An 11,036-nucleotide genomic window follows, 5' to 3' on the forward strand; every position below is an offset into this window, starting at 1 on the left:
CACTGGGTCTCCCCGCTGTAAGCATGGGACCCAGTCTGCTGTGCTCCTTGGTTAGCAAGTCTCCCCCACATTAAGTAGCATATGCCTCTTTGGGAAACACTTTCCCTACAGCCTGTTCACACATCATTTTCCTCTCCTTTTTTCATCGAGGTGTGTCACTGGTATTCACATCTCCAGTTTGTAGTTTGTCTACCTCCCTTCCTGTGGAGAGGACTTGTCTTCTCCCCTGACCTCCGCCGGTGCTTCCACAGCGCTTCCCCCAGTAACCCCTGGAGCATCTGTGCAGTGGTCCCGGGAAGGATGGAGCTCCCCTTCATCATATCTGCAAGGTGGTCCTGTGTCTTTGGCCCACTCCACTCACAGCCCCTCCCCACTCCCCCAGGTAGATGGCCCCCCCAGGCCAGGACCTGCGGACACCCCTCCCTCCGGCTGGCGGATGCAGTGCCTAGCGGCTGCTCCTAAGGACGAAACCAACATGAGTGGGGGAGGGGAGCAGGCCGACATCCTGCCGGCCAACTACGTGGTCAAGGATCGCTGGAAGGTGGTGAGTGACCCGCAGAGGGAGGGGCCGGGGGACGAGGCGAGGAGGGGAGGAGGGGGTCTGGAGACCCGTAAAAACAGGTGCCTTTAGCGCACCTGTCCTAAGAGGGAGGTGCTCCTGAGCTCATTTGCACACTGCTGGCAGGTCGTTATTTTTGCCTACACTTGTGGACAGTCGCTTTCTCCCAGGGCCCTCTCCTCAGCCCCGCCCTCTCTCACCCTTGCCCCGCTAGGTCACGCTGTCGGTCCCAGGCGGGAACGACTCCTGGTTGGAGGCCGGAGCTGGAGCTGCAGAGCTCCGTGGGGGAGGAGGGAGGGTGGGGGAGGGGGCTCTTTCTCCGCCGGACCTTGGGGAAGGGCGGCGAGTGAGCAGGTGCCCCTCCGCTTCCGCAGAGGACGGAAAGGCTTGGGTTCCGGGAAGAGGCCCCGCAGGCTGCTCCCACGGCATCTGCGCTCCATCTTCTCCATCCACCCTCCTCCCCTCACTGGTTCCTGCGGCAGGTGCAACACGCCGAGACTCCATCTCCCAGCGTGCCTTGCTCCTCCAGCCCAGGACTTCAGGCTGCTCGGCCTGCTGGGAGTTGTAGTCCGAGCCTCCTGGGGGTTTGGGTCTGGAGAGGAGGGGGACACTTGAAGGTTAGGGAAAAGTCTGTGCCTGGGGAACAGGACCTACTGTAAATCAATCCCTGTCCCACCCCCACCCCCCTTTTTTCCCGTCCCATAAGAGCTTCCTGCCTGCCTGCCTCTTTTGATTGTGGGGGCAGGCTCATGTGGAGTGGATTGCGGGGTGATAGTGTGTGAGCTGTGGGTCTGCACCTGGATAGGGAGCCAAGAGGAAGAGAGGGAGAACGGCACAGGTCAGGTCTATAGTGAGTCTGTGTGTGTGTGTGTGTTGGGGGAGAGGCTCAGCTCCCTTAGGGATTGAGAGGAGAGTGGGGCCTGCGTGCAGGTGGGTCTCCATGGCAACAACCACCCCACTGGGCAGGTCCCCTAGAGGCCCAGGGATAGGGGCAAAGGTGGCAGCCTTGTCAGAGATGTCTTGGAAGGGGGGCACTGGAGGAGCTGGAGAGCTGAGGGTAGGGGCTGTCTGTTTCTGCAGGGGGACCTCCTGAGAGGGAGAGTAACAAGACAGAGGTTGGGGGAGGAGGAGCCAGCCAGTAATCAAAGGAATGAAGGTCTGGTAAGGTGAGGAGTGTTACAAGAGCTTCTTGTGCTGGCAGATTGGAGGCAGGACATTTGCACTGAAGAGGTGAGAAAAAGATGGTGTTGGTGAGTTTGGGTTAGAGCTTTTTTGTGCTTCTTGAGGGAGGAACTGGGAGATGAGTGGCAAGAGACATGGTAAGTGGGAGTTGGGGAAGGGAGGCATGCATACAATCTGCCAGCTTTCCTGTCTACTTTCACTTACTCCCTGCCCCCTGGACAGCTAGAGATGGCGGGGTACCAGATGCTTCCCATCAGCGCATCTCCCTGTGAACAGGACCTACTGTGAAGGATGGGACAGAGGCATGAGGCAGAGCTCAGGAAACAAGAACAAGTTGCCCAGGGATGGGCTGTAGCCAGGAGAAAATGAGGATCAGTGACACTAGGTGGAGTATTTAAAAATTGTAACATTTTCTTCTTCTTGAGGCAGGCTTCTCAGAATTAGAATAGCAAACAATAATAGTAACAAAAACTTAGTATTTGTTTTGAGCACTTACTATTGCCAGACGCTGTGAAAAAATGTGGACACTGTTAGCCCCGTTTCACAGGTCTGAGAATAGAGGCACAGAGATTAGTTAATTTGCCAAGTTACCTTGGCTGGTAGATAGAAACAGGTCTGTCTGAACCCAGCCATGCTGGGTCAACAGTCATGCTTTCCAAGAATTAGCCCATCCAAGAATCAGGACCATAGAACTGATGGAGTCTGTGACCAATTCCAGTCCAACTCTCTCATGTTACAGAGGAGGAAAAGTGGAATCTAAGAAAATTTAAGAAACTCACCTCAGATCACCCAGAGCTGGGCGAAGAAACCAGGCTTCCTTTTTCTTAAGTGAATGCGGGTCCTATTATGTCATATTTCTCCTCCAGTTTAGGGAGGTTCTTCAGCAGGGAAGGGGATCATGAATAGGGTCTGGTGAAGGGGTTTGAGAGAATATTCCTGTTACTGGGCTGAGGGCAGGGCTGCATTATGGCTTTCGTGGGTCTGGGGCACTTCTTCTCCTTGGGCCCCTTCCTCAAAACTGTATTACTAAAAATTGTATTTTATGACTGCATTGGTATAAAAAGGAATAAATTAATATTACATATTAAAATTTTCTTTTTGACCTAAAAGTTTTTTCTCCTTCTGATTTTAAAAGAAACTAACACATTTTCATTGCCTCCTAAAAGTATTATGAGCCTAGTCTCTGTGCTTGCTGTGGCCCATGAATAAGTGCCCAGGGAAGAGGGGTGTTGGGTGAGTGGTGGGTGCAGATGCCTGGCTTCCCATCCCAGGGAGGCCCTGTAAAGGGTGGGGGTGGAGTAAGAATGGGACTAAGGAAGGAAAAACAGGCTCTGTTTGGAAGTGAAGGTGGTGGAGAAATACCGTTGGGCACCCTAGGAAGTTGGGGAGTAGGTGTGAGAAATGTCTTGGATGTCCCGGACCCTCCTTACCATCCCCAGCAAGGATTTTGAAGCCTAGTAGATCTGAGCTTGAATTTCAGTCCTGACAGTTTTAATCCCAGTGTGATCTACTGTCCCTATAGCATTGTGCTTCAAAGTGTGGGTTCTACGTCAGATTGCCTGGGTTTAAATGACTCCTGGCTTTGCTACGTACTAGCTCTGTGACCTGGGGCCAGGTACTTAACTCTGTGCAAGTGGTGAGTCCTGCGACCTTCCTCACCTGTGTTGCTGGGAACCTTTGGGGATGAGCTGAGATGACATCCCTGCCCTGGGATGCTGGAGGAGGAGCATCTAGAGGGTTAGATGTCCACTGCACTGCCCCAGGAATAAACAGATTCTTGCCAAACCTCCATCCCCACGTGCTCCCACAGTGTCCCCTGCCCCAAAGAGGGGGCTCACCTTGGTTTTGGGCACCTGAACAGAGGCCTAGGAAGTGATGTGAGCCTCAGTAGCAGGTATGGGCAGTGAGCACTCTTTCCTGAGTCTCCTCCCCCAAATACTCCCCCTACCAATACTCTGGTGGCACCTTTTAGGATTCTGCCAACCCCTTCCTGGAGGATCCGCCCTGAAGCTGGGAGGTTCTGGAAACTGGTTTTCCTTCTGGAGATTGCTCAGTCTGTGCAGGGGATTGAGGGGAGCATGATATTTATTGTCCTTCCAGAGAAGAAAAGATTCACGACAGCCCATTATCTCTTCAGAATCCCACATAACCTTGTCTCCATGTCTATATGAAGGCACACATGTCATACTCTTCCCCACTGCCCACTCTGACGCCTGGCCCTGTGTGTGTGTGTGTGTGTGTGTGTGTGTGTGTGTTTGTCTACCTGTGGGCTGAGCTGTCTGTCTCCAGCACTAGGAAAGGAGGTGGGGGCCCTGGTGGATGGGGCAAGGAAGGGAGACGTGAGGTCCTCCCCTCCAAGGGTGGCCCCTGCCCACATCAACAAAGGATATGACCCAGCAGTGGATGGGGTGAAGAGCTGCTCAGGCTGATCCCTCTGTCACCTATCCCCCCCACCCCAACCTGTCTCTAGCTGAAAAAGATTGGAGGCGGGGGCTTTGGTGAGATCTACGAGGCCATGGACCTGCTGACCAGGGAGAATGTGGCCCTTAAGGTGGAGTCCGCCCAGCAGCCCAAGCAGGTCCTCAAGATGGAGGTGGCTGTGCTCAAAAAGCTGCAAGGTGCGGGCCTAGGGCAGGAGGATGGGAGGGAAGAGGCGATGGAGCCAGGGGCTAGGAGAGGGGATGGGATAAGAAGCTGGGAGGAGGTGTAGAGGGGCGGAGGGAAGGGGCTAAGGGGGAGCTGATGGACAAGGTGAGATGGACCAGAGTCTAAGAGCAATGACGGGGCTTAAGGGCAGGGGGTGGTGGTAGGCAAAGTGGTCGTGGGGCCCGGGCTGGGGGCCCGGGAATCCAGAGCGCGCCAGGAGCCCACCTAAGGGTTGGAAGTGAGGAGAAGGGGTAGGAGTTGGGAGACGCCTGTCTGTGCCCCTCAGGGAAAGACCACGTGTGCCGGTTCATTGGCTGTGGCCGGAATGAGAAGTTCAACTACGTGGTGATGCAGCTCCAGGTGAGTCCCCGTGGTCCATCCTCCGTCCGTCTCACCCAAGGACTTGGGCTGCAACCCTGGTGGCCCCCCAGAGGAGTGGGGAGTGGGCACAAGCCTCAGTGGTGGTGGGTAGGATGGTCGATGAGCAGGGTTACGCCCCCACCCCCAGGGACGGAACCTGGCTGACCTGCGCCGCAGCCAGCCGCGAGGCACCTTCACGCTGAGCACCACGCTGCGGCTGGGCAAGCAGATCCTGGAGTCCATCGAGGCCATCCACTCCGTGGGCTTCCTGCACCGTGACATCAAGCCGGTGAGGGCCACCCCACCCCCTCTAAAGCACGCCCCCTCCTCTCCCTCTCTGGTCCCGGATTCTTCTCCAGAATAGTTTCTTCTCCATCCCAGGCCCCATCACTGCCCCTCACCTGCCTCGCAGGAGTACACACCCCTGCCCGCCCCTTGGCCATGCCCATGCCCATGCCCATGCCCCCTCCTGCGCTTCTCTTCTCTTCCTTTCCCTCATCCCTGACCTGAATAGTCCTTGAACATAGAAAGGTGAAGGGGTTGAGGAAGGATGGATGGGGGAGATTGAGAGAAGGGGACCAGGGGCTGGGGCTTTGTAAGGAATCCCAAATAGCTAATTTTGTGACATCTTGGATCTTGGTTCTGAAAAAAACCACCAATCTTAAGAGGTGAAAACTGGGGCCCAGAAGGGTTGGTTGAATGGCCCAAGGTCATATAGCAAGAACAATGTAGGTCCTGCTGCCTTAGTTAGACTAAGCCTGCTGAGGAGTCCCAAGGATTCAGAGCCAGACAGACCTTGTTTCAACTGTCAGCTGGGTCATCAGTTGCTGTGTGACCTTGGATAAGCCCCCTAGGCTCTTTGACCTTCAGCTTTCCTCATCTCTAAAATGAAGATAATCCCACCTGCCCCTCCAATGGGTACAGTAACGGGTCAGGGGTTTTACTCTTTCGTGAGTGTAGATGGGCTGAGGGCCCCTCCCCTGTTTCTTGGCTCCCCTTGAGGTGAGCTCACAGCTGCTGTCTCCCTGCAGTCAAACTTTGCCATGGGCAGGCTGCCATCCACTTACAGGAAGTGCTACATGCTGGACTTCGGGCTGGCCCGGCAGTACACCAACACCACGGGGGACGTCCGGCCCGTGAGTACCACTGCGCGCAGGAATCCTGGCCTCCCGGGATCCCTTCGCCAGGTTTCCCTGCAGCTGCCTGAATAGGCCTGGCTTGTGTTCAGTATCAGCAGCACCCAACTCTGTGCCCACACTCGCCATCCCCTCTCTCTAGCCTGGGCTCTTGATGGCAGCCACACCCACACTCTGTGGTCTGTCTGCCCACTCTGGCCAAGGACAGACACAGGGGCAGGCGGCAGGCTTAGGGCTGAGGATGGGTGTCAGGTTTGTTCCTGACCGGGCCAAGGTGGCGGGGGTGAGGGGGTGCCTTGGGGAGGCGGTCAGGGTTAAGCAGGCAGAGGTAGGCTTGGTAAGCAGGGTTGAGCAGGGCCAAGGTCAGGGGCAGCAGGTGAGGTTCCTGGTGGTGTTCTCTCCTCTGCAGCCTCGGAATGTGGCCGGGTTTCGAGGGACTGTTCGATATGCCTCGGTCAATGCCCACAAGAACCGGGTGAGTGGCAGAGCCAGGACTGAGGGGCCTAAGGGCAGTAACAGGACAGGGGTGGCGTGTGCCGCTGAGGGAGAGGGTGGGGAGGGCAGCTCTGGAGGTGGGAGAGAAGTCTGGGGCAGGGGCTGGAAGCTGCCACTCCAGAGACCCCTACTGGAAGAAGGCTCTGCCCTTGACTTCCCCTTCTTCCGTGTTTGTGGGGCTCCTCTCCTCTCTGTTCCCAGCACAAATCTCTGTGGGGTGAGAATGCACAAACGGAAGTTTTGACTGGGACTCTATGTGTGCTGGTCAGGGAGGGAGCCATGACTTCGGGGAGACCCCAGTTCTGCCCATAGAAGCCTGGGTGTCGAGCCTCCTTGACTCAGCAAAGGGTCAGTGCCCTGCTCCCAGGGGAGGACCTGAGAGCTGTGGGTCACCCCCCCCCGTTCCCCACCCCTAGGAGATGGGGCGCCACGATGACCTGTGGTCCCTCTTCTACATGTTGGTGGAGTTTGCAGTGGGGCAGCTGCCCTGGAGGAAGATCAAAGACAAGGTGAGCCCAGTGCAGCTGGACCTGCGGTGGGTGTGGATGGGCAGGGGGCCCCATCTGCCTGTGTCTCTCGCCTCCAGGAGCAGGTAGGGATGATTAAGGAGAAGTATGAGCACCGGATGCTGCTGAAGCACATGCCCTCTGAGTTCCACCTTTTCCTGGACCACATCGCCAGCCTTGACTACTTCACCAAGCCTGATTACCAGGTGGGAGCCTGCCGCCGCCTGCACCCCGGACACCTCTCTGTGGGCGACCGCTGCCAGCAGCACCCTCCTGCCGAGGCCCCACGCCCCTGCCGACTTGGCCCTGACCATCTCCCCCTGGTCCTCCAACTGCACGAAACTCTTTTGCGCTCTTACGAACAGTAGGCATAGCTAAGATTTATCAAGAGCTTACCTTGTTTTCAGTGCCTTCCATGCCTTCATTCATTTAAGCTTCAAAACAAGCCTTTGGTGATAATCGTGTGTTCCTTATGTTATTATTTTGGCATTCAACAATTAATTAAGCCAAGTGCTTTCAATTACTTTACGCCAAAACTGCAGGAGTCCAAGTGGGATGATTGTCTCCATGTCATAGATGAGAAAACTGAGGCCTGATAGCCTGGTTAGGAGCAGGCCTGGGCTCAGGCACATCTTCTGACTCCAAGTCCAGTGTTCTTTCCAAGGCGCCATCCCCAAACTCCTATGGGATCCATGACCCTGATCAGAGAGTGGGGAAAATGTCAGCAATGTTTGCCCAGGTTCCACTGTGTGCCACCATGGGGAGCACGGTGTCGGGCATACAGTGGGCACTCAATGAAGTGGGTCTTGCCAGCAGAGAGAACTTGCCCTGCATTCTGGAGAGAGCGAAGTCAGAGCGGAATGGTCTGGGGGCCTAAGAGGGTATACAACTGAGCACAGAGCCCTGGTTGCTGACAGAGATGCCTCACTTGGGGAATAGGAAGCCATACACACCCTAACCCCCCTTGCTCAGCCTCGTGGGGTCCCCCAGACCAAGCAGCTGAGAGCACACCCTGTGCTGGGCCCTGTGCTGGCTGCTAGAGATGTAGAGTCGGCAAGTAGGCGTGCAAACAGTTCTAGCCCATGCACTGTGCCCAACCAAGGGAGCTGAGAGGCGGGGGAATCAGGGAAGGCTTCAGGGAAGAGAGGTGGGTGGGAAAGGCATTGCAGGCAGAGGGAGCTGACTGCACACCCCTGACCCCAGGTGGTGGGTTTGGGAAACTACCAGTGGTTCTGGGCTGCTGTTGCTTCTGCTGAGATAATGGAAATAGCAAAGGAGTCTGCAGCCAGTGATCAGGGAACAGATTTCAGGGGGCTTCTATCCAGTCAGTGGGGCTTAAACCAAGATGATAATTTGCATGTCGATTTGCATATTGTGTGCATGTTTTCATTTAAAATCAATGTGCCCTTCTCCTTCCGATGCCTCTTCTTGGCCCACCCTGGAAGGCCCCTTTCTTTCCCCTGCAATCCCAGAAACTGTCACCTCCTCCTGGCTAGCCCCAGGGTCACCTCTCTGTCCTCCCCCAAACCCCCACCCCACCCCCTGCAGTTGATCATGTCGGTGTTTGAGAACAGCATGAAGGAGCGGGGCATTGCCGAGAATGAGGCCTTTGACTGGGAGAAGGCCGGCACCGATGCCCTCCTGTCCACGAGCACCTCTACCCCGCCCCAGCAGAACACCCGGCAGACCGCAGCCATGTTTGGGTGAGTCTCAGGAGGGGCGATGGCTGGGTGGGGGACCACATGACCGCTGCCTGGAGCTGTCATCCCAGAAGCCAGTTCTCTCCTCTCCTACCTGGACACACCTGGTTTGTCTCTCCTATTCTTGGTGCTGAACAGTAGGGTTCTAGAACCCCAGGAAGTTCTGCGACACCTGCACCCTCAATCTGGGCAGGAGTGGGATCCTCATTTGAAGCTATTGACCTCGGTGGGGATCAGGAAGCCCTGAGTGAAACTGCCCGAGCCCCACCATTTGTTATTTCTCACATGCGCTCATTTAGGGAACATGTCTTGAGCCCACACCGCTTGACCCGGTGGGAGCACAGGAAGAACGTGCAGCCCCTGCCTCTGCGTGCTCTCAATTGTGTCTATGGTGTTTGTAATTGATGGGTCAGCAATTTCAGAGCAATGTGACAAGCACAAAGACAAAGGTGGCCAGTGTGAGAAGAGGCTCTCCACCCAACTCCAGGAGCGAGCCAGGGAGAGACGTGGGCAGGTCCTCCAGGGACCTTTGGGAAGGAGGCTCAACAGGACTTGTCAGCACATTATGGTACTCAGTCTGTAAAGACATCGCTCTGGGAACTTCAGAGCGATCCTTGTCTTTAGCCCCACTCCTGGTCTAAAGGAAGCCAGGCAGTGAAATGCAGTGGCAATCCCTTAAATAGGGCTAGGTGGTGGTGTGCCCAACCCAGCAGCCACATCTTCTTACAACCCTCTGCCAACCCGAGGATGGCCTAGTCTCAGAGGTTTTGTGAGCCGGGTTGGTCATGGGCCAAAGGACACCCCCACTCCTGCTGGGGCCTCACCTGTGCCCACGCCCATCTGTGGCAGTGATCTCCAGGGCCTGTGCTGGTAGGAGAGGGCACCCATGCCAGCCTTGCCCATCGCCCCCTCCTGGCCTCTCCAGGGTGGTCAACGTGACACCAGTGCCTGGAGACCTGCTCCGAGAGAACACAGAGGACGTGCTGCAGGGAGAGCACCTGAGTGACCAGGAGAACGCACCCCCAATCCTGCCCGGGCGGCCCCCTGAGGGGCTAGGACCCGGACCCCACCTCATCCCCCATCCTGGTGGTCCTGAGGCTGAAGTCTGGGAGGAGACAGATGTCAACCGCAACAAACTCCGGATCAACATTGGCAAAGTAACTGCAGCCAGGGAGAAGGACAGGGGTGGCCTTCCCAACCTGCGCCCCCCCCACTGGTCCCCCTGACACCCTCTCCCCAGCTGCAAGCCTGCTTGCCCCGCCTCTGTGGCCTTGCCCCGTCTCAGGTCACCCGCATCCTTGTGCTCCACTTCCTCGTCTCCTTCACCCTGAGAAAACCACCCAACCCACAGCCGCCTTGTGAGCCCCAGCTCATGGAACTCCCCTCTCCTGCAGACCCCCTGTGTGGCTGAAGAGGAGCAGAACCGAGGTGTAGGGGTCCCCAGCTCTCCAGTGCGTGCACCCCCAGACTCACCGACAACCCCAGTCCGTTCCCTACGCTACCGGAGGGTCAACAGCCCTGAGTCAGAGAGGCTCTCCACTGCGGATGGGCGGGTGGAACTCCATGAGAGGAGGTGGGTCTGGGACCAGGGGGTGGTAGTGGTGGGGGGGCCCTGGTTCCCTCCCCCCTCATCTGGTTGGTCTGGAGGAAAGGTCAATTCCAGGCAGAGGTGGGGGACTCTGGGAGTGCTGAAAGGCTTGTACTTGGGTCTTTAGCCAGACTCAGAAAGAGTCAGTGACAGGGCTTGGAGTGTTGGTGAGTTTAGAGCTAAGATGAGCCTTGGGTGGCTGATGACCAGGAGGGACCAGGGCCAGATCTGGTGGGTGGGACAACCTCAGAGGGAAAGGAGATGTCCCTACCCTCACTTGGCTTTGGGTAGGGCTTCACCTCATAGCAGGGCTGAGGCCACTTTGCAGCAGGAAGGGGATCGCTTCCCCAGGCCCAGCTCTGGAGAGGCCCTTTCCACACGCAAGCAGTGCGGTTCTTCATGCTTCACCTCAGCCATGGCCCCTCCTCTGGTTTCTCCCAGAAACAACACCCCACCTCCAGGATGGGGCACAGTGCTCCTTTGGGGCATGGCGATGCCCGAGACAGAGGAGCACTATCCCCGTCTCTGTGGTGACAGGGAGATGGGGATCCTATCTTCAGGGAGCTGACAGCTCTCCCACTCACGTTCACACTCCTGCGGGTTGCCTGCATTTTCACCCTGGGCAGCCGGGTGGGTTCTGGGAACAGGGAGCGTGAGGGGGGCAGTGTGGAAAGGATGTGAGTGGAGGGGGGAGATGGGCAATGCTCTGAACAAGGACAGTCCTGAAGAGCCAATTGCTTTGGCTCAGAGTGAACCCTTGTTCCAGTGATGGTGGGTAAAGGAGAGAGGCGAGGAGGGATTTTTCTGGAAGGGAGTTTTCAGGATCTCATAGGCAGGGCAGAAGGGTTTGGGTGGGCTCTGGGG

The 11,036-nt window shown here is 56.7% G+C and overlaps 1 protein-coding gene across 2 annotated transcripts in view; it reads left to right on the plus strand.

The window, feature by feature from the left end:
- Positions 1-391: 391 nt before the first annotated feature.
- The window catches only part of TTBK1 (tau tubulin kinase 1), a 33,007-nt gene continuing 22,362 nt past the window's right edge, over positions 392-11,036 (plus strand). For both annotated transcript variants that reach the window (XM_087817120.1, XM_016212664.2), the window contains exons 1-11: positions 392-544; positions 4,212-4,359; positions 4,674-4,747; positions 4,896-5,036; positions 5,779-5,883; positions 6,293-6,358; positions 6,795-6,887; positions 6,965-7,090; positions 8,433-8,587; positions 9,510-9,741; positions 9,979-10,157. In XM_087817120.1, the coding sequence (XP_087673246.1) occupies positions 437-544; positions 4,212-4,359; positions 4,674-4,747; positions 4,896-5,036; positions 5,779-5,883; positions 6,293-6,358; positions 6,795-6,887; positions 6,965-7,090; positions 8,433-8,587; positions 9,510-9,741; positions 9,979-10,157 (1,427 nt within the window). In that variant the 5' untranslated portion in view covers positions 392-436. The remainder of the gene's footprint in view (positions 545-4,211; positions 4,360-4,673; positions 4,748-4,895; positions 5,037-5,778; positions 5,884-6,292; positions 6,359-6,794; positions 6,888-6,964; positions 7,091-8,432; positions 8,588-9,509; positions 9,742-9,978; positions 10,158-11,036) is intronic.

This window comes from Miniopterus natalensis, chromosome 5 (genome assembly GCF_054644295.1).
Source record: "Miniopterus natalensis isolate mMinNat1 chromosome 5, mMinNat1.hap1, whole genome shotgun sequence".
Lineage (NCBI taxonomy): Eukaryota > Metazoa > Chordata > Mammalia > Chiroptera > Miniopteridae > Miniopterus > Miniopterus natalensis.